At 40.4% G+C, this 27,750-nt stretch overlaps 1 protein-coding gene and 1 long non-coding RNA gene across 2 annotated transcripts in view; one reads left to right on the plus strand and one right to left on the minus strand.

The window, feature by feature from the left end:
• The window catches only part of cubn (cubilin (intrinsic factor-cobalamin receptor)), an 80,656-nt gene that overhangs the window by 39,979 nt on the left and 12,927 nt on the right, over positions 1–27,750 (minus strand). The window contains exons 12-29 of the mRNA XM_023950080.2: positions 27,357–27,481; positions 25,547–25,739; positions 12,965–13,083; positions 12,649–12,883; positions 12,342–12,523; positions 11,018–11,180; positions 10,142–10,332; positions 9,333–9,489; positions 8,774–8,949; positions 7,515–7,680; positions 6,022–6,247; positions 4,905–5,035; positions 4,165–4,354; positions 3,702–3,862; positions 2,238–2,419; positions 1,935–2,091; positions 1,126–1,316; positions 220–379 (exon numbers count right to left, since the gene is read on the minus strand). Coding sequence (XP_023805848.1) covers positions 220–379; positions 1,126–1,316; positions 1,935–2,091; positions 2,238–2,419; positions 3,702–3,862; positions 4,165–4,354; positions 4,905–5,035; positions 6,022–6,247; positions 7,515–7,680; positions 8,774–8,949; positions 9,333–9,489; positions 10,142–10,332; positions 11,018–11,180; positions 12,342–12,523; positions 12,649–12,883; positions 12,965–13,083; positions 25,547–25,739; positions 27,357–27,481 — 3,105 coding nt within the window. The remainder of the gene's footprint in view (positions 1–219; positions 380–1,125; positions 1,317–1,934; positions 2,092–2,237; positions 2,420–3,701; positions 3,863–4,164; positions 4,355–4,904; positions 5,036–6,021; positions 6,248–7,514; positions 7,681–8,773; positions 8,950–9,332; positions 9,490–10,141; positions 10,333–11,017; positions 11,181–12,341; positions 12,524–12,648; positions 12,884–12,964; positions 13,084–25,546; positions 25,740–27,356; positions 27,482–27,750) is intronic.
• On the plus strand, positions 21,138–22,771 carry LOC144988430 (uncharacterized). Its single transcript, XR_013652350.1, has 3 exons — positions 21,138–21,236; positions 22,046–22,141; positions 22,631–22,771. It is a non-coding gene; the product is annotated as an uncharacterized LOC144988430 (long non-coding RNA).

Here is a 27,750-nt window from a genome sequence, read left to right on the forward strand (position 1 = left end):
GTTATTTGTTACACACTGTATACACACTACACCATTTCTACCTGATGATGTCAGCTATGTACAAGTGGATTGTCACTATTAGAAGAAGTAACAACAAATATTTAAAACAAAAACTAAACTATAGCTTTTACAATAAAGAATTTAAATGTAAATTAGCCATAACCAATTTCAGAGCTGATTGTACTTTATAGTTTCTGTTCTACCAAATGTGTCTCTAACCGTTCTGGAACCACATCATCTGAAATCCAGACATGAAGATGGAGGAGTCTGTCCTGAACACCAGGGTGAGGGCGGAGCCAGTGGTGCTGCTGGCAGGAGGAGGGGCTTGCCCACAGTAGGTTCCAATCAATGGAGCTTGTTCGTTTGGTCCATTGTACAGCTGGAATATTGAAAAAAAAGTTTTACTGTGAAAAATAACACTCAACACTCATTGTGGGAAGTAAACATAAGACATATGAAGAGCTGAAATACCAGTAAATGTGTAAGTGCCATGAATTAAGGCTGGTCTTTCTTATGGTGAATGAATATAGGTTTGTTTTGATTATAGATTATTGAGTAGGTAATCAGCTGGTGGGTCACGTGTTTGCGGGCGGTGACATTAATTGACTTTAACTCACCTGTGTTTTTTCCCTGTGTACACTGGAAGGGGGGGGGGTGAGCTGGGTTGCCATATTTTTTGTTGACCGCTTTATACGCTTGTTTGGTTTTGCTTTTGAAGTCGCTACAAAATGTTTACAGTCAGACCCTGACCCTGAGCTTACTCTTAATGAACCAACAAGGTTAAATTCTACTTACAGTAAAGTAAAAGGTGTTAAATAGAGTACTGACTGATCACACAGGTGCCTTATGTAAACTGTGATTTTGGAAATGTCTAAAGTTCAACACCATTCCATTAGTTACTCTTTTCATTTTTGTTGTCAAAAGGTTTTTTATTTTTAATTATTTCATCACATAATAGATTTAATTGTTTTTTCTTCCTTTAAATCTGAGTTTTTAACTATCAAAATCTTCCATTTCTGCCAGAGAGCAGAGCAGAACTTTCACAAAAACAGAAAACGTTTTGAAACGTTTAAAACATGTTGCCTTGATCTCCTCAGCCAGGATCCAGAATGGAGAAGTCTTTACCTTGATGTAGTCATAGGTACAGGAGGTGAAGGAGGCCTCTAAGTCAAAGGCGATGAAGGTGTAGTTGATTGTGTTTCCACTGCTGGCCTGGATGGTCCAGCTGCACATGGCATTGGCTGGATAAGTGTTGGGAAAGTTGGGTGACTCCACCATTCCCCTGTGTCGTCCTGAGATGAGGATGCCCTCACACCCTGAAGTTAAGAATCACACACAAAGAAACTTCAATTCATCCGTGCATCCCATCATCACAAAGCATGACTCTGTCAAAAAGACAAGCTGAACCTGAGAAGACAAAGTGTCGTGTGATAACAGCGCAGACTACACTGCAGTGCAGATTCATCGGGGGAAAATCCCTGTTTCTCCGGAGGAATTTGCACACAGGTATCATGACTGTTGGGATCCCTGTCTGTTCCCATCTGACTCTCTCTCTGCAGGAGTTGCCTGGAGACTTGCTGGAGCTGCCTCCTCCCCTGATCCCACCTCCTGCTCACCTGGAGCCCATTGTCCCATTAACACTCATGCAGTATAAATAGCCAGCTCGTTCAGATCAATGTCCAATGTTCCTTCTCTGTTCCAGCATTGCTGCCTCAGTCTAGTCCAGCCTCGTCTCCTGATCTCAATAAACTGTCTAAACCTTCGTATGTCTGCTGTCTGCTACTTTCATCCACATTGTTTTATTATTATCATTATTATCACATTTATGCTGCTGCCATATTCCCACTGGAAGTCCTGTCATGTTATATTTTGTGCGTTTCTATCTTGTACTTCTATAATATCATTATTCAGCACAGCTGTGTGCGTTTTCTTACGGGAGTTGTATGATGCCAGGAAGCCTCCGGTGTTGACACTGCTGTCTGTTCTGAGCTTGATGTACAGTTGGTGGCTGGAAGAGTTGATGGAGGGGGGCAGCTCTGTACCACAAAGCTTGGCCAGAAGTGGAGCGCCGGCGCTGTCGCCATCGTGCACCTGAACGCAGACATCCAGGTGAGGGAACTGTCTTTATGTTTGACCTGAAACCGATCTACATGCTTTGTTTCCTTAAATGTACAGTCAACCTGATACAGCGGGTTTTTATTTTGTCTAACTATTACAAAAAAGAACACACTACTCACAGCTAAATAGTCAAAGGAGCAACCCTGGCTGGACTCCAGATGGAAATCAGAAAACCTGAGCTCAACTTGGTTCCCGTGGTTGATCCTGATGTTCCAGTAGCACTCGGCATTGGGGTGGTAAGGCAGGGGGTAATTGGGAGAGGAAAACCCCCCAGTAGCAGTTGTTAATGTCCCTCCACAACCTGGGAAGAAGACAAGCAAACATAGAAAGGTATTTGGGAAAAAAAGGAAGTGGAAGAATCAAAAGATTATTGGTTTGTTTCTACATCTACATATGGCATTACAGGAATTTTAGACTTTCTGTTTTAAAGACTAATATTTGAATGGATATAATATGCTGTCAGTATCAGGATGGTGGCTGTATTTGTTATGTTTTGTCAAGTCACACCTCTAATTTGCATGTATGCTTTTCTGTTTAGGCCAGGTTGTAAAGGGTGAGGCTAGTTAAAAAGCAAAAACAAGGCGAGTGAAAGGCATGCTAAGACTGTTTAACAGATGGATGAATTCTGCGGGTCACATGACTCATTGGTTTATCTGAAGCCAGTTTTTCAGCCCCACAGTTGCGATGGGCGTTCTGGAGTGCACAATTCTACGGTTAGCGGCCAATCAAAGGGTCACTCACATAAGCCAATACAATATCAGAATCAAAACATCTATCCGCAGAAGTAAGAAAAGAGCTTCACAGAGTCACAGTGTTGTATGTTTATTTCTAAAAGAAGTTGAATGGATAAGTTGTGAGGTGGAGCCTGATGTTGTGGGAAATTCTTTGTGTGTGTTAATGTACGTTTACTTTGATTATGAGGTTAAAGGTCAATTTCCAAAAGAGCAGTAACATACATAAGAGAAGCAAAAAAACATATCTTTGATAGATACAGGTGACAGACTGATATGAGAACATTTCTGTCAGGGTTTTGCTCAGATGGGAATTCATTTCCCCACTGTCGTCATGCAGCTAGGCCTGGGGACAAAATAAGTAAAGGCAGAGCCTGAGTCTGCAATAAGGTCGGTCGGCCGGTCGGTCTGTCATAACTACATTACCCAGAAGTTACCCGATCCAGAGAAAAGTAAGGATGAAAGACTGTTCTGTTAAGTTCAGACAGCTGGTACAGAAGCCCGATGTAATAAAAAAAATCATGAGAATTATGAATAACAATAAAGATGAAAATATAAGGGAGCAGGACAGGAGTTTGAATGGGAGTGGGAGTCAGATAATCAGGAGCAGAACGGGACAGGATTACTCTCTGTGGGAGTGGGATGGAACAGGAGTGAAACTCCATCATCCTCTACTCCACACCCAGACATAGTGAGAGCTTCTGGTTCAGAAGACGAGCACCTGGGAACAGCTCAGTACTGCTAACGTTCATGGCTAAAGGAACATCAAAATGCTAATTTCTCAAAAACCAAAGCAACGCCGTCAACAAGTCAGGCTGTTCCTGATCTGACCCAATAGAAGCATAAACTGACCGGTTTGAGTTCCATCCCAGTGGGCAGTGAATCCAGAATGACTTGTTGTGGAATCAGAGTGGAATCGAACCCACAAGCGGTTGCTGTGTGACACCAAAGCTGGAGGTTTCTGTTCTCCACAGAACTTGCCGATCAGGGGAGATGTCTCATAGCCCCCATCCCTGCAGATGATAGAAGTAGTTCATAATGCCAACCAGGCTCTTGGTGTTGCTACATGATTGTACGAATAACACTTTGGATGAACCCCAATGCCCCAATGTGCTCTAGCACAAACGCACACAGTTGACACAATGCTACAGGTCACATGGTTATGACCACATGACATGATTCAGGTTCTTTTACATAAAGAGAATTACAAAATGAAGATTTAAAAACACAGATTTAGTATACTGATGAACAAATATTTATAGTTAACGCACCGTTAATTCATCATTTAAATGATCATGTGACCTTCCTGTCTTACCGGATCTCCACAAAGTCAAAGTTGCAGGAAGGAGGGAAGCCCTCTAAGTGGAAGTTGGTGAAGTTCAACAGAATCTGCATGTTGAGCTCAACAATAATCTTGAAGGTGCAGTCTCTGTTGTTAGGATAGTAATCAGGATAGTTGGGAGACGTAAAGAAGCCTGTGGGGGAGGTAAAGGTCTCTCCACAGTCTATGTAGAAAAGAAAAATACAAAGCAGAAATATTAGAAACCAAATGATGGGTTTCATTATAAACACCAGAAAACAATCTTGAACCCTCATAAACTGTAAAGACAAGGAGGCACAAGGCTAAGGCACCTGACATTGTTTGACATGGTGGAACACTGTGATGTTCACTTCATTGTAAAATAAATCAACCTTTTGAAAGGACATGAACATGAAATATTCTAAAGCAGCGGCCTCCAGGTTTTTTTTGCCCACAGACCCGTGATAGTCAGCTTAAAAATAATTGTGTTTTTTTTGGTGGGTTCTAGTGTAATAACTGGAATACGTAAAACCGGTTTTCTTTGTATTCATGTTTTTCTTAGTTACATGTGTAACTCTAACTTTGCTGCATTACTGTTGATACGTAAAGTTTATCCAGTCAACTGGAGTTTACATTGATTCTTTTTCTGACTACTGTATGGTCGTCAGGGTTGTGAATTTCAGCAGTGGGAGGAGCTTCTTCTCCGATCAACCTGGTTATTGATTGATGAACCCTGACGGTGGCATGTCGCTGACCTGTGGTGGCATTGATGGACACGTAGCTGGCAGAGAATCCTTCCAAAGACAAACTGTAGTCGGACACGAACAGCAGGGTCAGCTGGCGCTCAGAGCTTGTGAGGGATGGAGGTACTGAGCGCCCACAGTACCTGTGAGACAGAGCACACCAGGCTGACCAATGCTTCAGCTTCTGTCCCCCTTGGGCTTTTGAAAAAGCAAACCCCATCCCAGATAAAACAGAGAAACTGAGCAGAATGTGCACAACACTCTGATGATGATGATTTTATTTTGTTTTCTAGGTAGTAAACATCAGGAATGCGAATTCAAACTTGTTCTGCTGAAGACCATTTCATTTGTTCCAATTGCACCCATTATTCCACGTTACCCCTCTAGTCTCCATTGCAGTAATTTAACATGCAGAATCCACAAGGCTGAGGTTTTCGCTTCTGTTCCGTTTTTGTTCTATATTCATATGCATATGGTCAGGATTTTGCCCCTCTATTTGAAATCTTGGCCAATCAGACCTTTTAATAGTCTTTTAAAAGTCTTTTAATAATCAGTTTACAGAGAAAAACCAACAGCTGTTGGTCAGAACAGGGAAGACGGTCATGGGTTTTTCTTTACCTTCCTCTGTCTGTTCTTTTTTCTAATTATTTAAAGAGCATGTTTATTGTTGCAGGTATCAGTCTTTCTCTCTTTTACTCTCTTAATGGATTTTCCAGTATTTATTTGTCTCTTCTCTGATGACAACCGTCACAGCAGATGGTTCCACTCTCTGCATCTCTATCCACAGTGCCGTGAAAGACATGTGTTGATCTCACTTAAAACTATGTAGCTTTATTGGAATGAACTAGTTAGATCAAATAGGATTTTAACAATCATCATTTACACATAAATTCCACTGATATGAGCAATTATCAAATAATCTTCTCAGTAAATAAAAAAAGAGGCAATTATGCCTATTCACTCTGTGAAAAAACTGTTTTATTCAGGACTTTCCATCTAGTTTTGTGATGTGACAAAGAAGTAAAAAGTGGTCTGGGAATAGAAAACAGGTCTGTGGAGGTGTGACAGACCTAAGCGCTCATAACACAAACAGAGAGTCATGGAAACATGTTTATGAGCGTGTTTGCACCTGCCAATCTTTTTTCCAGTCTCCACTGTTCCATTGTCATACACCTCCAGGTAGTCATAGTTGCAGTCGTAGTGGTACTCCAGGTTGAAGGAGTTAAACGTCAGGCGGATCAGATTTCCAGGCTGGACACTGATGAACCACGTACAGTTGGCACCATGTGGATAGCTGGTGGGGTGTCCGGGGCTGGTGATGGTGCCTGAAGGACCTGTCAGAGTGTCTCCACAACCTGGCACAAACAGCAAGGGGTTAAAGGTCAACACTCTTCTAAAGCAACTTTCAAGTTAAAGATTTAGAAGCCAAAATTCATTTTTAGAAAACCAAACACATTGAGAAGAGCACATCCATTCGTCTCTTTTTTAAATCTTGTCTCTCAGCAGTGTGTAAAAATGTATTCGGTGTATTCGAGCCATGACCGAGGGATCTCTGAGCTGCAGACACAGCACCGCTCTACAAGTTTAGCTCATCCAACCCTCAACATCAAACTCTTGAGCAGAGAAGCCTTGGATCCCACTCTGAAAGGGTTCAGTCTGAGAATAAAGTATTCAGTCACACTGTCTGACGGCATGTCAGCATTTTCAGTTGAAGTTACTAAAAAGATTTCATGAAAACTGCTAACTTAGCTTGAAACATTTTCTATTGAAACATGAAACTCTAGAATGTTTCTAATTTCAAAGACCAAAGAATCCACATAAACAAATATTTATTTATGAGAAAGATTTTTGTTTTTTCATTATTAAACATCCAGTAAAAATGACCCAGATATTGTAGTCAATCATATGTATATTTATATCTATTTGGATCTTTGATAATTGGATTGGGATTGGAGGTTTTCTAATGCATCACGCTGTCCCGGAGTGGAAAACAGCAGCGAGCTGTGTGAAAGTACGGTCTCTCAGCAAGAAACCTTTACCATATGATCCAAAGCACAACTTGAACAACTTGAAGCAACTTTCTGCCCTAATTGGATTGGTTCAAAAACGTCCACAATCCAGCTTCTCATGTTCTGTTGTTACGGTCCCAGGTTTACTCCCTCCCAAAGCTTGTGTGTCTTTGTGTGTTTATTTCCCTTTCCTGTTTGCAGGTCCTGGTTGAGTTGCCCCCCCCCCCCCCCCCCCCCCCCCCCCCCCCTCTGGGGGGACCTGGTCTGTCCCACAGAGGGTAGAAGACATGTTTATCAGAAAGACAAGAATATTTTCACAAAATCCTAAAGTTCAAACCTTTTGTAAAAAAAAGTCCAGTATTATAGAGTGAAAACAAAGATCTGCTGAAGATTATGTAACGCTGGTAAAGCTCATTCTGTGCAGGAGACACGGCATGCAAAAGACTGATTAACAAGACCAACAGCCAATCAGGACACAGAACACGATGCACTGTGTAAAAGAAAAGCATGCAAAATTGTGCAGAAAAAGTCTGCGAAACAGTGAGATGGCGAAAGTTGAACTGCAATCTAGTGAGGGAACACTGTATTGGGTGAATCCAGTGAATTTGCTTACCCTCTATAGCAGAGTCATATACTGCTTCAAAGCCATGGTTGCTGACGGAAGCGTCCGTCCTGAACTGAATGTACATGGATCTCTGTGTAGACTGCAGCCTGGCAGGAATGTTGGTGCCACAAAACTTTCCAAGCAGAGGGGAACTGGATGAGGACCCATCCCTGACCTGGAACAAAAAGCACACAAAGTGATGACGAGCTAAAGACCCCCCCATCTCCAGCCATATTCTACATGTGCTGTGCACACAGGGAGAATTTTTTAACATTCCAACCTGTCGGAGAAACGTTGATTTCAGTAAACAGACTATCAATTGACCCAAATTTTGAGCTTCATCCATTCCTGTGCAAAAGTGAACAAGCAGGTATCTAGAGTGTATCTTCATCACACTGAATGCTCCAGCAATGGCAAGATGTATTTTTTATTGTTCATGAATGAGCAATTAGCTGCTTTAGTTTGGGGTCAACTGTTTTTCAGCTCAATGATTGTTTTGAGTTTAAAAGGTTCTGCCAAAGTAAGCAGCATTTGAAATAAGCGGTTATCCTGTTGTCCAAGACAACCAGATTTCACGGAGGACAACCAAAAAGGAACCTGATGGTTGTCCGTGTGATATCTGGTCTTTTATTCAACATTTTGAATTTTTTTGACTATCTTTCAAGTTTCAAGGGTTAGTTTTTGGCGACCTCTGAATTGAGACGGATGCAGCAAATTCTTTCCACTGACAGACCAAGTGCGTGCATGCTAGCGAATCCTTTCTGTTTCTACATGTGCACTTTTCAATAAAAACTGAACAACAGTACACGTTCAAAATAATCAGCCCATTAACAGAAGATTTAAAACACATTCATAAAACACTATAACGTTCACTCATAACAGAACAGACTGACATGAGCTGAAAAAAACCTTTTTCCATGATTGATATGATATTTTAAATTTTTACAACAGTCTTTGTATTTTATATTCTTTACGCAACAATGATCAAAACCAAAGAAAAAAAAGAACCAATATATTTAAATCTGTGTAAAGATACTAGTTATAAAGATATTAGTTTCATGTTTTTGGCAATACTTTGTGTAACCAGATGCTTCAATATTCAGTAGAATGTTTGTTTTTCCGGAGGACAACCATTTGTTTCCCCCTTATTTCTAACGCTGGTAACTGAGGAGGTTCTTCTACATTTGGCAGACATTTCCATAATGTTGTCAGCATCCCTGCCTTTTGAAAGGAAGCAGAAGGAAAGAACTGATTCAAACAGAACCTACCTCCACAAAGTCAAAGAGACAGGACCCTCCCTCCACATCGAAGGACAGGAAGTCGAGTGTGACCACGTAGCCTTCCGGTTGGTTGATGACCCACTCACAGAGCTTGTTGTGGGGGTAGTTGTTAGGGTGGTAAGGTGAGCGAAACTGGCCGGAACCAGACAGAGTTCCTCCACAAGCTGAAGGACAGAGGAGCCATGTTCAGCAACAGAGATAAAGCCTCATGTCACTCTTGTCTGTACAGGTTTGTCTCTGTTTTATGCACAGAGCAGTCATCTGCTGGTTCTGGTTCCCATGAACACTCATCTCTTAGACTTATGCAGAATTGTGTTGAGAAAAACAAACCCCCAAGTTCCATTTTAACTCTGCAAAGAACCACATTTTGGGGACAAAATAGCTACAAACGAACAATATTTCTAAGGAACTTTATCTAGATGTGTGGTTATTCTCTAGAAGAATGAACGTTTTCTGTCCAACAATTCTTTCAGTAAAGTCATTTACAGCATTGATGCGATTGTTCCATCTTTGTGACAGTTTACGTTTGGACGGTGTGAGATCTCACCAAGTGTGTAGACAGCCCTGAAGCCAGAACGAGTGACTGTATTGTCTGACTTGAAACGGATCCACAGAGTGTTGGAGGAGGAAACAATAGGTGCAGGCAGTGAGGTTCCACAGTACTTCCCTATGAGAGGAGCAGCTTCCACTCTTCCATCACGGACCTGCAGAGGTGGGTGGGCCCAGACAACCAGCTCAGCCAACCATCAGCTGTCTGGAAGTGGCACTTTACCAAGCTAACTGTCTTTGTGCAGAACCTTTCTAACACAATGGTTAAAGCTTTGCAGTGCGACAATCAAAAAAAATGTGTTGTGAAACTTTGTAATGCTTTCTGAATGTTCTCATCAGAGCACGGTCATATCATGAGTCATGCACCAGTGCTGATAACACTGAACGTTGTCCCTGAATCTCGGCTCAAAATTCAAATGAATCCAGATATTTCAGGTAAAATCTTACTCAAAACATCTTTGCTCACATTTGCTCGTTTGATAAATTAGTTGGACCAGTAACATTTTATTTGAATAATAACTCTGCAAATACAAACAAGTCTGTTGTTGCTGCAGTTCTTTCCCTTTAACCTTTTTCTGTGCAGGTCAAACCCTTTAGAGTCCACACTACATCATATTCAATCACTCACTCAAGTAATGGTCTTTTGTACATGAAATGCTTATAAAATATTACTCATTTTGTAATTAAATAGGGGCTATACTAAAATAAACATGTAAGATTATGTTTCGTGGCAGTTGACAACTGATAATTCTAGCATTCAGCTTATGGATGACATTTATCGTGTGATGAGTTCATTTCGGGTCATACCTCCACGTAGTCGAAGGAGCAGCCGCTGTGGGTCTCCAGGTCCATGTGTGTGAAGTTAAGGGCCACCTTCTCGTTTGCAGGCAGCTGGATTAAGTAGATGCACTGGCGGTTGTGGGCATAGTTGTTCGGCCAGTTGGGGGAAATGATGACGCCTTCACTGTCGGTGAATGTACCACCACAACCAGGGTCACCTGACACACACACGGCACATGACCAGCTAAGACCCGCCGCAGCACAAGAGCATCAGTGCTTTGAGCGCGTCTCATACACTTCCTGAAAGATTTCAACCCCAGATGTAGCTGTGCAGCAAAGTCAGTCACAAGTCCGTCCCAGTTTTTCAAGGAGCCTATTGACGCCTTTTTTAAATGATGTTTTTGGGTGTTTACATTAAAGACCCACCCCAATGAAAAAGGTGTTTTTTGTGTTTTTCACAAGTTCTTGAAGCATTTTTCTGATGGTGGAGGAATTAGAATTGAGATTACATTTCTGAGTATATCGCTATTCAAATGCGTTTGAGAAAGCCTTTAGCTATGATGCAGCTGGTACAGCTCCCTGCTCCGCTCCATTCCCATGCTTCAAGTTGAAGACAGAGTGAAAACAGATGGGTGATGGAAAATGGGGGGTGGGCTTACTCTGTGCTGATAGTCCCGCCCACAACTCAGAGATGAATGTCTAATTAGCTCCTGGCATTCTGCCGAAACGATGTCTTAAAAACAACAACAACCACATTCTCCAAAGAGCAATGAAAGCAGAGCAGGCCTTACTGAGGCTCATGTGATGCAGAGATAATGTTACTGAGCTGTCAATCATCTCCCTGTAACGCCAACGTTGGACCCTGTATGCTCGAGGGCAACAAAACCCAAGTCCGTCACTCACTTGGTGATGTTGTGTATGTGATGTGGAAGCCTCTGTCAGACACACTCAAGTCGGAGTGGAAGTGGAGCCAGGCAAATGGGCCGGTCGTCTGCAAGGGGGCAGGGGTTCCAGTACTGCAGAACTTTCCAAGAACTGGGTCTCCTGGTAGAAGACCATCTCGGATCTACAAGAAAAGACAGACTCTAAAACTAAAACTCCACATTTAGTTGGACTTAACAGAAGTCCACCTAACTGTTGTTAAGTGGACTTCAACGACTTGTTTCACGGGTCTGTTAGCAGCTTTAACTTGAGTCAGACCCATCAGGTCATGGCTTTCTTGTACTGGTTTAAAGGTCATTGAACTGGCAGTGAATTCGCTCAATTTAAAGTGAACTATATGTGTCTGGAACTTGAATACAGTAAACCCTTGTTTTTCGCGGGGGTTACGTTCCAAAAAGAACCCGTGATAGACAAAATCCGTGAAGTAGATACCTCTATTTTTTTAACAATTATTATACAATTAAATACTCTGTTATACATTGAAAAGAAAGAACAAACCATTTTACAGGCTCAAACATTTGTTTCACAAATCAAAGTACTTTAAAAACGTTTTTTTTTCAACAAATAACTTCTGTTCTGTACTGTCAAATAATAATTTTAATCATCAATGTGAACAGAAGGCTTCAAATCGCGGAGATTAGCCCCGCCCACCGCGACCCGAGAGTAATTGAATTAAACGGGAGAAAATTTAAAATGATCATGAAAAAAATACAAAGTACAAACGGACAAATAGTGTCTCAGGTGTATTTCAATGCTCTTCAGTCTGAGAAGCTGCAGTGTTTTATCCTTCTCAAGCCCGCGGTGCAGCTGTGTGTGTTCGGGAGAAGAACATAGTGATTGACAGTTGTTGTCGCTCTTTTTCTATGGGTTTTAGAGAAACAGGAAATTGCAAGATGATTTGCATGTACGTAATTTGGAAAGCTGATTTACGTACGTGTACATATTAAACTGCAACATTATTGACGCGCAGGTAGAGAGGAAGCGGAGTGACTTTTTTAGCCAATCAGAATGCAGAACACAATGCACGATGCAAATCCGTGAAGTAGCGAAACCGTGAAAAGTAAACCGTGATATAGCAAGGGATCACTGTACATGCTGGTTCTCAGCGAACACTGTCCAGCATGTTTTCCATGTCGCCCTGCTTGAGCAGACCACATTCAGCTAACCATCAAGTTCTGTTGAAGGCTGATGAGAGTCATCAAGGCCAGGTGAGTTCCAGCGGGCTAGGATTGAAAATAAGATCAAGGACAGAGACCTACTTTATAGGACAAGAAGCAGTTCCCACCTCCAGGAAGTCGTAGCTGCAATTAGGATGACTTTCCAGATTAAGAGTCCCAAAGGCAAAGGTAATGAGTAGGCCTGGATTCACTGTCACCATCCAGTAGCAATCCCGGCCAGGTGGGTAGTTTCCAGGGTAACCAGGTGAGTTTAGGTTTCCATAGGGAGCAGTTAGCTCGCCTCCACATACTGAAATAGGGAAAAAATTTACCGCACACTTATCTGGATTTACTTTTCTTGTATAAATTGACATTCTGACCTTTTTCATATTTTGAAAAAGGTCTAACTGTAAACACTGAAAGAAAGGTTTCCACCTGGGTCCTCTGCTTGCCATGTTACTGTAAAACCGCCACCACTGTTGGAACTGTCGGAGCGAAACCAGAAATACAGAGCATTGTGTGAGCTATGGAGCTCCGCTGGGGCCGTTTGGCCGCAGTATTTTCCAATCATGTATGAGAATGGACTGTCGCCATCGTGGATTTGAAGGAAGTCAAAGATGCAGCCAGTGCTTTGCTCAAGATGGAAGTAAGGAAATGTGACACGCAGAATCTGGAACAGAGGATCAGAAAGGACTGTCTGACGGTTGGAGGTCAAACAGGAACGTCTCTGCTTCAATAAAGACAGACTAACCTTGTTTGGGTCGGTGCGGAGCACCCATGTACAGCTGACCTGGTGGTCATACTCGTCATGCCCGGGAGTATTGGGATAACTGAAGGAGCCGGCAGGACCCGACAGATCTCCTCCACACTCTGCAACACATGAGTTTAGGAAGACACAATGGTGAAAAAAAATGCAAATATTCTGAAACAACACTGTCAAGACTATGAACTAGCTGGAAGCCTCTGGCACTCTTAATTGTTTTATTGGTATTTGTTTACATTTTCTTTGTCCTTTTTTCTTTATTCTTACTTTTTTGCTTTAACTGTGAATGCACCTAAGAGCTATCTCCCTCTCTTTGGCCAATCCGAGTTTGGGATGTGAAGGACCCAAAATGGGAGCAACTGTCAACAAATGTGACAGAGGACAACCAGGAGTCAGTAGGTATGGAGTCCTATACTGGACATAATTAAATAAATAAATATTTAATTAAATAAATAAATATGAACTCATGCAAATACACAATCAACCAATAAATCTCTTATAAATATATAAAAAGATCATGAAATTGTGAAAAACGGCACACTGATTTTAAATTAGCCATTATATTATTCAATATATTTCATTTTGCTTTAAAAACCTGTTCATTATTTTAAAACAGCATTTTAAAATATTCATTTTATTCATGTGGAATATTATTGTAATTCTACGTCTTTTTTCAGAACCTTGGATTTCAAAATCAATATTTTCCAAAGTAGCTTTGTTTTTATTTCATGTTGCTGTTTTTCACAATGGCTGATTTATTTCATGAAGAGCTTTTTCAGCAGAATGGGTCTATCTGTCAATCAAACTAGACAAGGCGGAGACACATTTGTGATTGGCTACTCCTTTACTCAGACATGAGCAGCAGCACCCTGACTACATCGATCGAAGATGCTTCAGCGAACGTGACGGCGCAATGCACACCCCTCAACACTAGGGGGAGTATGCACCTCAACACATCCACAGTGTTACCAGAAATTGGGCAGTTTTTGTTCTAAATTTGCGGTTAAAAGTGGTTTTGGGCGAGTGTGCATAATTCGGGTGATTTTGTGGTCGGTTTAGAAATTTTCATCTTCTCATTAACATCTAGTAGTGGCCTAAGTTAGCCTGTGTGGTTGTTGGAGTTCCACAAAACTTCTATGAACTGGAGTTCCATGAACGCAACATGCCGCGTGTGGGAGGAGCTACCAGCTAATGTTTTTAGCCTGATAGCCACATGAAACGGTTGCCTGTGCTTATCTCAGTAACAATGCATGGATGCACAATGTACACGCAGTGTTAAAAGTGAACAGTGTGAATAGTTTCACATGATAACAATGTTTCCATGTTTGAGTTCATGAGATCATCCCAGAGAGTCTTTGCTTCAGGTCCTGCAGTCAAGATGTGGACGACCGGAGCTCCTCTGTGGTTTGGTCCACACAAACCCTCAAACTACAAAAACAGAGTCGTCCATGTTTGCATCTTCTGCAGCAGACAGATAGTTTGTCTCTATTTGATCTCTAATGTCAGCAAAGCCTCGCGGATATCGCTGAAACATGTAATCTCTCTGACTGGTACACCGCTGAGCGGGTATTAAGGAATATGAGTCGATTTCCATGGATGAGCCAATGAGCGTTTAGACCCCGCCCACTTTCACTGATTGACAGATAGACCCATTCTCCTGAAAAAGCTCTTCATGAAATAAATACGCCATTGTGAAAAACAGCAACATGAAATAAAAACAAAGCTACTTTGGAAAATATTGATTTTGAAATACGAGCTTCTGAAAAAAAGACAGAATTATAATAATATTCAACACTATTAAAAATGAATATTTTAAAATGCTGTTTTAAAATAATGAACAGGTTTTTAAAGCAAAATGAAATATATTGAATAATATAATGGCTTATATAAAATCAGTGTGCAGGTTTTTCACAATTTCATGATCTTTTTATATATTTATGAGAGATTTATTGGTTTATTGTGTATTTGCATGAGGCCATATTTATTTATTTATTTAAATATTTATTTATTTAATTTTGAACAGTATAGGACTCCATAAGTAGGGAGCTGAAGTTTTGAGGAAATGTGTTAGATAGAATATTCAAACTGTAATTTTAGTCCTTTTAGTCTTTTTAATTTATTACAGCCATTGATTGTATAAGTCTACTGGACTGGAGTAACTTCTCCTGCCTAACATTCCAAACAGGAAGTACCCGCTGGCCCCAAGAGGCTAAAATCCAATAGACGTCCACAGAGAAACAAACAGCTGTTACTCAGTCATTCCATTGGTCAGAATTACCATTCTTTTTTAATGTTATTCAAATTATAAACGGACCAATCACAGGATAGGGGTGTAGATTATCAACAAGCTCACTTCTGATTGGCAAGAGTGGTTGTCATAGAAATGATGACTCAGGTGGACTTGGACCAATCACTGCTGAGGATGTCGGGCTCCAACATGACGGCGACGGCATCGTGAAGAAATGCTTTGCTGGAAGTCATTTTCTACGTGAGACGTAACACTCACTTGGTCCAGTCCTCTTACTGTATTTACAGTCAGCGATTACAACGATGCAATATATTCTATAGACTCACAGCAACAGTAAATGATGTGAATGTGGTGATTATACACATATACGCCTCCTGCTTGACTCTCACTGAGGACAGACGCTTTTCTTCTCGCTCCTCCTGTGTCAGCTCATCCCAAGGCTTTTGTCCTGTCTGTTCCAGAGCTGTGGTTTTTCAACCCTCTACAACTTCTGCTATTTGCACTCTGAATATGGATCTGATCAGCTGGTCTCTGAATTTGATTGACAGCATCTTTTCCACACTAAGGAACAGGAAAGCAGACTCTTCCTGCCCAGACGGAACCCAAGCGACTGGATACAACAACGATCCGTGGGGGAAATGGAGGCTGGATTTGATGTACAGGTAGCGTCTTATGACAGTTCCACGCTGGAATTCCCTGAGTCCTGAGAGCGGAACAGTCTTTCACAAATGTTTGTAGAAATAGTCTGCATGTCTGAGTGATGATTTTCTACACCTGTGGTCAGACCAGTGATTAGGACACCTGATTCGGATCATCTGGATGGGTAACCAATACTTTTGGTAATGTAGTGATTATCAGAGATAATCAGAGATTATCAGGGAAACAGGTAGGAAGGTGCTAGGTGTGTCATCTGGAAAGAGGAAAGACGGTAAAGAGACTTGGTGGTGGAATGAGGAAGTACAGGAATGCGTCCAGAGGAAGAGGTTGGCTAAAAGGAAGTGGGATGTAGAAAGGACTGAGGAAGGTAGACAGGAGTACAAGGAAGCGCAGCGTAGAGTGAAGAGAGAGGTGGCAAAGGCCAAACAGAAAGCTTACGATGAGCTTTATGACAGGTTAGACACAAAGGAAGGAGAGAAGGACTTGTACAGGCTAGCCAGACAGAGAGACAGAGATGGGAAGGACGTGCAACAGATAAGGGTGATTAAGGACAGAGATGGAAAGGTGCTAACAACCCAGGAGAGTGTACAGAAAAGATGGAAGGAGTATTTTGAGGAGCTGATGAACGAGGAAAATGACAGGGAAAGAAGGGAGGAAGATGTGGTTGTTGTGGAGCAGGAAGTAGCAGAGATTGGAAAGGATGAGGTTAGGAAGGCTCTGAAAAGGATGAAGAGCGGAAAGGCCGTTGGTCCTGATGACGTACCTGTGGAGGTATGGAAGTGCCTAGGAGAGACAGCAGTGGAATTTCTAACAAGGTTGTTCAATAGGATTTTAGAGAGTGAGAAGATGCCTGAGGAATGGAGGAGAAGCGTTCTGGTCCCGATCTTTAAAAACAAGGGTGACATGCAGAACTGCAGCAACTATAGAGGAATAAAGTTGATGAGCCACACAATGAAGCTGTGGGAAAGAGTAGTGGAAGCCAGGCTTAGGAAGAAGGTGGAGATCTGTGAGAAGCAGTATGGTTTCATGCCCCGTAAGAGCACCACTGATGCCATTTTTGCTTTGAGAATGTTGATGGAAAAGTACAGAGAAGGTCAGAAGGAGCTGCATTGTGTGTTCGTAGATTTAGAGAAGGCGTATGACAGGGTGCCGAGGGAGGAGCTGTGGTACTGTATGAGGTCGTCTGGAGTGGCAGAGAAGTATGTCAGAGTAGTTCAGGACATGTATGAGAGAAGTATGACGGTGGTGAGATGTGCTGTAGGTCAGACAGAGGAGTTCAAGGTGGAGGTGGGACTACACCAAGGATCAGCTTTGAGTCCTTTTTTGTTTGCTATGCTGATGGACAGGCTGACAGACGAGGTAAGACAGGAATCTCCCTGGACAATGATGTTTGCGGATGACATTGTAATTTGCAGTGAGAGTAGAGAGCAGGTGGAGGAACAGCTAGAGAGGTGGAGGTTTGCTCTGGAAAGAAGAGGTATGAAGGTCAGTCGTAGTAAGACAGAATACATGTGTCTGAACGAGAGGGATCAAGGTAGAAGCGTTAGGTTACAGGGGACTGAGGTGAAGAAGGTGCAGGATTTTAAGTACTTGGGGTCAACAGTTCAGTGTGATGGGGATTGTGGAAAAGAGGTGAAGAGGCGAGTGCAGGCAGGTTGGAGCGGTTGGAGGAAAGTGTCAGGAGTGTTGTGTGACAGAAAAGTGCCAGCAAGACTCAAAGGAAAGGTGTACAAGACAGTGGTGAGACCAGCTCTGCTCTATGGGTTAGAGACGGTAGCAGTGAGACAGAGACAAGAGGCTGAGATGGAGGTAGCAGAGATGAAGATGTTGAGGTTCTCCTTAGGAGTGACCAGGTTAGACAGGATAAGGAACGAGTACATCAGAGGGACGGCTCATGTTGCCTGTGTTAGCGACAAAGTCAGAGAAGCCAGACTGAGATGGTTTGGACATGTTCAGAGGAGGGATAGTGGATATATTGGTAGAAGGATGTTGGAGATGGAACTGCCTGGCAGGAGGGCAAGAGGACGGCCAAAGAGGAGATACATGGATGTCTTAACAGAGGACATGAAGTTGGCTAATGTTAGGGTAGAAGATGTCCATGATAGAGTGAGCAGTGATGAAAGTCAGGCAAGGAAAAATTCCCTGAACTTTTCTTTGAGCGATATGGCGGGCACAGAGCGAAATTTTGGAAAAATACGTGGTCTTAGATGCATTCTGGTGCATTCTGGCAACTAGTTATTCACTTCTTTATCAAGAAACTAAGACTAATTGGAGCATCATGATTTGTCATTCAATCCCCTAGTTTGACTCTCCATTAAGGACTTGCTGGTCCTAAAAAAGAATTTGGAAAATTGCTCAAAGTAACACAATCCTACAATCTACGCTTTTCCTTAAATCTGCAAAACATACAATTGCTAAAATATAGTAACATCAAAGCCCCAAATGGCAAAAAGAACACCAGTAACTATGATATTCTATGAAAATACCTCAGTTATTTATACATTATTTCTGCTTTAGAAATGACTGATGTACAACATCCACTTGCACTGTTTTCTCAAACTATAATTACATCAAAATATGGGATCTGCTTTAAACTATAATTCTATAACATAATACATCAATTCTTTAACACCAATACTAAGTAATCTGGGAAATATCAAAACAAACATACAAACTAAACTAAACATTGTAAACATTATTTTTTAAGGGAGTGCGGGTCCAAACCATCAAATACTTATAATTAATGTCAACTATACTGAACTAAATCATGGTAATTAGGAAATACAAATAAATTAGATAGAGAAATGTATTCAAAATAAAAACTGAAACTCAAAACTAAAATTGAAATTATTTCAAAATGTGGTTTTGAGATTATTTTACAATAAAGGTTTTGACCTACACTACCTTAAAAATCTTTTTTTTCCAGCCAAGACCACTTCAATTTGTTTTTTATCGTCTTCTCACAACTGAGGTCGTGACCACGCTCAATAATGACGATGCCCGCCATTTTTTTTAACACAAATTTGATCGAAAACTCTTCAGATGTGTTTGTGAAAGTTTAGCGTGGGTCCGCCAGTTTTGGTCTCTAGGGAAGCGAGTCACGCTGACCACGTGGTGCAGACAGAGCCAATCAGACCCGTCGACGCATCCGAAAGCAACTAAAACGTCCCGTCATTGGTCAATTAGGCCGGGAAGACGAGAGATGGCCACGACCATAGAGGAAGCGATCTGCGGAGAAATATAGAAAATAAAGCTAAAATTAGCTGATTTCAGACCATTTTTTAATCCGGAAAGCGATTTGTCCGTAGAGATCAGGTCTTTATTTCCCGGAAAGTACGTTCGGTTTGCTCAAAAACCCGGATTTCCGGGAATTCCCGGAAGACTTTCATCACTGAGTGAGGTGGAAAAGGATGATTCGCTGTGGCGACCCCTGATGGGAAAAGCCGAAAGAGAAAGAGAAGTGTACTTTGAACCAGACAGTTGTTTAAACCAGTGAACAACAGGATGTTATGAGGGGCCGTATAAGACATTATTTATTCTGAACCATTCACATTCATACATTCTTGCTCTCACAGTCATATATACTCTCTTTCGCATACATATATTCTCTTACGCATCCATATATTCTCTCTCTCACATTCATACATTCTTGCTCTCACAGTCATATATACTCTCTTTCGCATACATATATTCTCTTACGCATCCATATATTCTCTCTCTCACATTCATACATTCTTGCTCTCACAGTCATATATACTCTCTTTCGCATACATATATTCTCACTTGCACATCCATAAATTCTCTCTCTCGCATGCATATATATTCTCTTACGCATTCATATATTCTCACTTGCACATCCATATATTCTCTCTCTTGCATGCATATATATTACTTTACACATACATACATTCTCACTCTCATTGTCACTCTTAAAAAAGAATGTATGTATGTGAAAGACAAGTATATATGAACGTGTGAGGAAGAGTTTATATGTGTGTGTGAGAGAGGAGTATGCATGAAACGGAAGTTACTTTGCATGAAAAGAAAGGCACTTTGAATGAAAAGGAAGCCACTTTGAATGAAACGGAAGGCAGATGATTTCTCGTGCTCTGATTGGACGAGAGGCCGCCACCTCCCATTTTGAACACACTCTAAACCCTATCACTTGTACTGACTCATAACTATTAAGGTTACACAACTTAAATGTCATTTTGTAGTTGATTCAACTATAAAGTATTAAGCTCTATCAAGATTTTTTCAAATTTAACTTAACAGTGCTAAATATTTTAAAGCTTATTTGTATCTAGCACTCAAAAATTTTAAGATCCCTGAAGTAGCGTCATGACGTCATCACGTACTGGTGGGAGGGTCTTTCGTTTTCTCTACGTTAGCTCAGGTGGCCATGTTGGATTTGCCGAATGCGAGTATGCGACGTTTGAAATTGAAAGTCGAGCATTTTATTTTTCTGCAAAGCGTTGCGATTTCGTCCCGCTTCAAGACGCCCCAACCTCGGGTTTTTTTTCCATCCGCCTCATCGCTGATGGTGCCGTCTTGTCTTCAGCCCTGATTTAATTTGGTAAGTATCGTTCATGGTTTATGAATGAATGCTTTAAGAATGCTCTTATACTACCGTAAATGTGGTTTACTGTTGTTTAAACATATGTGTGTTATGATTGTTTTAGAGATTAATGTGGAAATGTATACATGATTAGTTTGTCATAGCAGACGTATGGCGAGCCAAACCCAAAATGCATTTCTGCCCGTAAGTTACGACAGTGATGAGGTTTTTTTTTTTTTTCAGAGGTAGAAATGATCTGTTATGCTGCAATCACACTAAACATGATCCGCGTGTGAAATTCGCGTTGGAGGCCTCTGTCTGTGGCTAAAGTTTGCTGCTGGACATTTGTCCAAAAATGTCACTCAAAGCCTCTAACGGTTGTGTGGGAGGAGCTACCGCCAACAGTTTTCAGCCTGGTTGCTACATGGAAGCATTGGGTTTTGAATGCAGCTTTAAGCTTTTATAAATCACTGATCTCCGTTATAAAAATGGTTTTTGTAAAAATAAATGAATCAACGTGCTCGTGTTGTGTTCAGGTACCGAACTACAGAGTGTTCAGTGTTTCACCTCAGGTAGACGCCAAGGCCAGCCAGGTAACTTGTCTCAGTTATTTGTCTAGAGCTATTTTAAAAAAACAAAAAATGCAATAGGTTGTGTAGTGCAATAAATGTTTTTTGATCAGAATATAATTGAAACATTTTTTAACATTGAAAAATCTCTTTTGGACTTTTTCAGATACTGAACTTCAGAAAGTTCACCAGAAAGTCACCATTTCACCAGAAAAGAGGTGTCAGTGGGTGAGTTTTATACTTATTTAATGCATTCATCCTGAACTATTACCATTATTAGATTTATACGGCAGCATGGAAACATTTATGCACATTTTAACTAGCCAAAGGTCTAAATAGAGCTGAAATTATTTACAATTTAACTAAACATATTTAGATTGCAGGCTGAAGGTGGCACAATGGAATGGAGGTGCAAGTTGTGTTCTGTTACTTTGGCACTATGCAGTACTACATATAATACTGCAGTACTACATAGCAAATATTCCAAAGTGTTTCCACTGCCATGTATGTGGAGACACTTTGGAATATTGTCATGTCTTTATGACAGTATATTACAATAATAAAATGATGTTGCATTAGCACCATTCCATCATTTGAAACCATGAAAACTCATCTGTCAAGATCTAAAATGGATTTATGTAGAGTAGATGCAGTCAGGAAATTGTGCAGTTTTTACATGTTTGTGTAACTTAAAGCTGCCCTTTTCTGAGACCAAGTCCACCAAAACAGACAGGAACTGGCCAGCTTGGTTAGGATTTATGACCTCCAGGTGAATTTCTAATGAGCATAATTCAAAAACGGATAACAAATCATTTGTAAACAGCTGTAAGAAGCCACGGTGTAACTTGCCTTCAAATGACTTTGGGTCTTTGACCTGAAGTGGATCATGACATAAACACTGTATTGTCCTCTTACTAGAAATAGACATCTAAAAAAGGTATCATTTTATTATTTCTTAAAGTTCCTTAAGTACATATTGGAAGTTTTTGCTCTGCATTTGCTTCAAAGGTAATGGATATTTCTTTTTATTCTTTTAGGACCAGCGTGACGTGAACATGAGACGGGCACTTGTCCTCCTTGAACTTCCTGTTTATCTGCATGAAGATGCCTCCAACTTCTTCAAGACCTGTACAGTAAGTGCACACGACTCCCTGTCAATGGTTTTCACTAATCCTTTAATATTGATTGAGATTTTATTGAGTGACATAATAAATAGGGCAATTGTTTGTAGTTTGTAAACTGAGTGATATTTTTAAATGGTTTTAAAACTGAGACGGAAGATGAAAGGCGAACATCAGGGACTCCTGATTGGAAGGAGTGGAGTTTCGTTTACCTTTTCTGCTCCTGATCCATCATTATTTGAATAAAGAAAAATGAAGCTTTAGTCTTAAATTATTTTATAAATGTCCTCCTTCAGAAAAATGCTAAAGAACTTTTTAAAAACACAATTTTAATTGGAGTTGGTCCTTAAAACATCATAGCCAGTTGATTAAAAGCTAACAGAATGTTAGCATGAAAAGATTCCCATTGACAGATGGCAGGAATGTCAGTTTTGGACATTAGTGTGATGAATATCTTTGAGGGTCTGAACTCATCTGTGTTTTTTGTTTTGTATTTTCCAGAATACCAGACCTCACAGACACTGCTGTGTTTCTCTTCTCAGTTGTCGTGGTGATGCTCCTGATGCTGCCGTCAGTGGTCCCACACATCTGGCTGACTAATCTCTTCTAACTCTTCGGGGACATCTATGCTCTGGACCTACAGCACCCCAAAAAACTTGAACTTGCCTTCATATTTATTCAGAATGCTGTCTTGAGCCTTGAGGACAGCAAACCACTGAAAGGACATTTATTGACGCTGAAGAATGTTTCGTTGAGTGAGTCTTCCAGAATGGACTATTTGTTGGTTTAAGTGTTATGTACATAATGTGTTTTGTTGTGATCATTTGCTTTTTCTGCCGTAAAATACAAAACCAACTCTTTTTGTCAATATGTTGTGTGGCACTCTTATAATGCAGTTTTATTGCACTTATTGTTTCTTCATCCTCTTGATATTTGTGCTTTTTTTTTAAAGAGCAATTAAAAAAAAGTGTATTAAGCAATCACTATTGTGTGGCCTTCACGTTTGTTGGTTTTTATCAATGTTAGCCTTTAAAATGTAGTGGGGCAGTATCAATATCTCTGTTTAGAATACATTTTAAGCTGAAGAATTTTAAATATTTTCAATGCTACACATTTAATGAGTTAAAGAATTTATAAAGCATTTGAGTGAATTTTACATATTTTATGAGTTGAGTAATATAAAAATATAGTTAGTTAAAGCGTTTTTTAGTTGGAAAATATTAAAAACTTTAAGTAAATAATCTCTCTTTTATAAGTTGAGGAATCTTAATATTTTTTATATGAAATAATACAAATGTAAGCCAACTGACAATATGAATTTTAATAAATGTTAACTTAAAAGTTTTAATAATATAACTTAACTGTTGCGTAATCTGTTACAAAATAATTTTTAAGTTCAGTCAACTCGCTAGGGATTACAGTGCAGCATGAACCAGCAAGAAATCCCAAATTAACAGACTTGTGTTGTGGAAAGGTATGTTTTTCAGCTAGCAGGAATAATCAAAGTATCTGTTCTCTGTTTCAAAATGAGATTGCCACAAAACCGTATGTTATCTCATACTGGAACAGCTCTGGATGTAGAATTCAGTGGGAAAAGGTTTGGACCCTGCCACAAAAGTATTTCATCACCAATAAAATTAGAGAAATTTCTTTCAAAATTCTTCACAAATTTTATCCAGTGAAACGTTTCTTTACTAAGTTTAAAAAAGATCTGGACATAAACTGTTCATTCTGTCATTCCTCACCAGAAACTGTGCCTCATCTTTTTTGGTTTTGCTCTTTCACTCAACTATTTTGGAAAGATGTGATACATTTTATAAGAACTCATCTATGTGAAGATTATAGATTATTTTACGAGCATATTATTTTTGGATATTTTACACAAGAAAGACTTAATGCAGAAAAAATATATGTAGTTAATTTACTTATAATTATGGCTAAATACTTTATACACAAGTGTAAATATGCCAACAAAAAAACCGTGTTTTATGTTTTTCAGAAAGAAATGGTTTTGTATGTGAACAGTATTAAATCTTCCACTAACAAAAAAGCTGTCAGAACAGTTGAAACATGGTCTCTCCTGAAACTTTAACAGATTCCTTTGCCTTATTATTTTTGTTTTCTTTTTGCATAACCTGTTTTACATGGTTATCATTATGTTTTTTTGTTCATTCTCATGGCGAACGTGAAGATTGTATTTTGCACACAGTGGAGTTTTGTGTTTGGTATTTTGTATGTGCAAGATATTGTTAATACAGTTTATTTTTTTAAAAAAACGAACCGGCAAGAAGTAGCCACGGGGGTCCTGCAGCCATCGGAACCTTAACAAATATTTCATCTCCACCTCACCGTTGCCTTTTTTAAGAAATGACAGCTGGTTTTCCCACATTTATATGTAGTTATGGATCGAAAACAAGAGGAATTTGTTTTAATGTAAATGCGTGTTCCAGCGTCTACAGGAAGTGTCGCCCATAATTCACGCAAAGGCTCATGGGGGCTAGGAATAAGGTGGATACGGATTTTCTGTTTCGGTGGCACTTCTATTACCATTATTGGTATTTGAGACATTCCTTTGTGTCTCTAGAGATGCAGACAGATTTGTGACCACTTGAGGTGAAGATAAAATATTTCTTAAGGTTCCGATGGCCTTCTTATTGGTTCGTGTTAGCGTCTGTTCAAAATGGGAGGTGGCGGCCTCTCGTCCAATCAGAGCACGAGAAATCATCTGCCTTCCGTTTCATTCAAAGTGCCTTCCTTTTCATTCAAAGTGCCTTCCTTTTCATGCAAAGTAACTTCCGTTTCATGCATACTCCTCTCTCACACACACATATAAACTCTTCCTCACACGTTCATATATACTTGTCTTTCACATACATACATTCTTTTTTAAGAGTGACAATGAGAGTGAGAATGTATGTATGTGTAAAGTAATATATATGCATGCGAGAGAGAGAATATATGGATGTGCAAGTGAGAATATATGAATGCGTAAGAGAATATATATGCATGCGAGAGAGAGAATATATGGATGTGCAAGAGAGTATATATGACTGAGAGCAAGAATGTATGAATGTGAGAGAGAGAATATATGGATGCGTAAGAGAGTATATATGACTGAGAGCAAGAATGTATGAATGTGAGAGAGAGAATATATGGATGCGTAAGAGAATATATGTATGCGAAAGAGAGTATATATGACTGTGAGAGCAAGAATGTATGAATGTGAATGGTTCAGAATAAATAATGTCTTATACGGCCCCTCATAGGATGTCATAAGAATTGAACAGATCAAGTCAGCCTAGCAGAAGTGATTTGTTGTCTTTTTTCAACTCATTCAAACTTTTTAAATCTAAATCCTGCTTAAAAGCCTAGTGACATTGTAATTGTAAATTAATTCGCACTGACACACACACATACCTTGCTGTGGGGTCTGGCAGAGAGGGCCGCTCCACTGAGAAGTGCAGGTGCATGTGAATGCATTGATGCCATCCATGCATGTTCCTCCATTTTGACAGGGGTTGCTTGAGCATTCGTCAACGTTCTGGTCACAGATGGGTCCGTCCCAGCCAGGGGAGCAGTTGCAGATGTAACCAGAGGAGGAGGTGGTGCTCTGCAGAAAAACAGGCGCACATCAGTCACTTCAGAGACTATTGCACTTTGTAAAGAAGTACTCAAGTATTAAGAGGTGCAGACCTCCCTTTTGCCAGCACACAGTGACATTGACATGTGACAACATCAGCATTTGGCCTAATCTATTGACTGTTCACAATTCGTTTTTTTTATTCAACAATTTGAAATGTGTAATGAATCAACACCAGGTCTTCTTTTCAGGACTTTCAAAAGCTCTTCCTTAATGTTTGTCTTCTGATCTGATATGGGCGGCTGTGGAGTAGTGGTAGGACGGTCGACCTCTGATTGGAACATTGCAGGTTTGATTCCCGCCTTGCCCGCCCATGTGTGGACGTGTCCTTGAGGAAGACACAGAACGCCAGCTGGCCTCTGGTGGAAGGTTGGTGCCAGTGTTCAGTAGCGGAGCCACTGCTGCCGTGAATGTGTGTGCGACTGGGTTTGTGAGTGTGTGTGTGTGAATGTGTGTGTGAATGGGTTTGTGACTGGGTTTGTGAGTGTGTGTGTGTGTGAATGTGTGTGTGAATGGGTTTGTGACTGTAAAGCGCTTTGAGCCTTCGAGGAACGTAGAAAGCACTATACAAGTACACACCATTGACCATTTACCTGTGTAACAGCTTGAGACCAACACTAAGTTTTGTGTCAAGGCTTTGTGTGCACAAAAGTGTGAAATGTGACTGTTAGACGTCTATGCAGTGTTTTTAAAGACAAGGTAACTGCTTTTTAGTGGTGTTCATGACACAGTTTTCCTTTGTGTAATACTGAGTTAACATTGAAGGTTTAAGCTGAATTCTTCACAACCCAATTCATAAAAACTTTAAAAGAACGAATAAAAGAACTCTTCATAAAAGGCATGTGGGAAACTCCTTTATGTCATTGTTTGGGTTTCTTTATATTGGTTTTTGCTTACGGTCTTGTTTGTCATGTTTGAGTTCTATTTCCCGTTTTATTTTGAAAGGTTTCCTGTTTTGCCATGCTATTGAGTTTTATTTCCTTGATCCCAATCTCTCCTGATCATGTTGACCTGTGTCTTGTCAGTCTTGTCTGTATTTAAGTCTTGTCTCTGCCTTCCTCCTATGCTGGTCCATTAACGTCTCTTCCCTGGCTGTCATGTCCATGTCTGTCTTCTGCCATGTTTTCAAGTTTTGCCCACAGTGAGTTTTGTTTTGTTACCCTGCTCTGCAGCGCCTTTTGTTAAATAAACCCCTTGTCCTGGAAGCGTGTGCCTCCCGTCTCTGCATTTTGGGTCCTTCACGCTCACCAGCCCTCCCAACCTGACACTTTAATCTATTTTCTCAACCCTTTAATCCCTTTTAGGATCACAGGGCTGAAGTCCGTCCCAGCCTCTGTCAGGGAAGGTTTGTGGGCCATGTGGAAAACGGATTTACCAATTGTAAATCATAGTTGTTGTTTTTTTACATTATATTAAAGATGTTTTGATCCTTTTCATTTGATTTTATACCACACTGACAAACTATGACACTCCATCAATGTACCCATCTTTTGTACGTACATTTGCTCAAATCTGGCAGACATGAGTGAACACACAGCACATTTGTACTACATAAAATACACTTGAACTCGTTTCCCTCACTCTTACCACACACTGTCCATTGACACAGGGGTTGTTGGTCTGACAGATGTTACTGATTTGCGTGCAGCCAGTTGGACCATAGCCATTGCCTATGTACCCCGATGGACAGGTGCAGACAGGTAAGTTTGAACCTGTAAGAGTTTTTGAGAGAGGAGAAGAAGACCTTCATTTCATGTTGTAGATGTCATTCAATTGTGCTCACGTCAAAAAGTTTCAACTTGATAAAAGTCACTTAGAGAACTCTGAATGCAACTGTTGCCAAGAAAAATACAAAGTCTTGTGTTTGTTGGACCACAAGACACATTGTACTACAAGACTCATTAGGCGAAACAAAACAGTTACTGTGAAATATCTTCACTACCCAGAATGCCTAAATAGATTAGGAGGCTTGCAATTGGTC

This window comes from Oryzias latipes, chromosome 20, assembly GCF_053564925.1.
Source record: "Oryzias latipes strain Hd-rR chromosome 20, Olatipes_Hd-rR_3.1".
Classification (NCBI taxonomy): Eukaryota; Metazoa; Chordata; class Actinopteri; order Beloniformes; family Adrianichthyidae; genus Oryzias; species Oryzias latipes.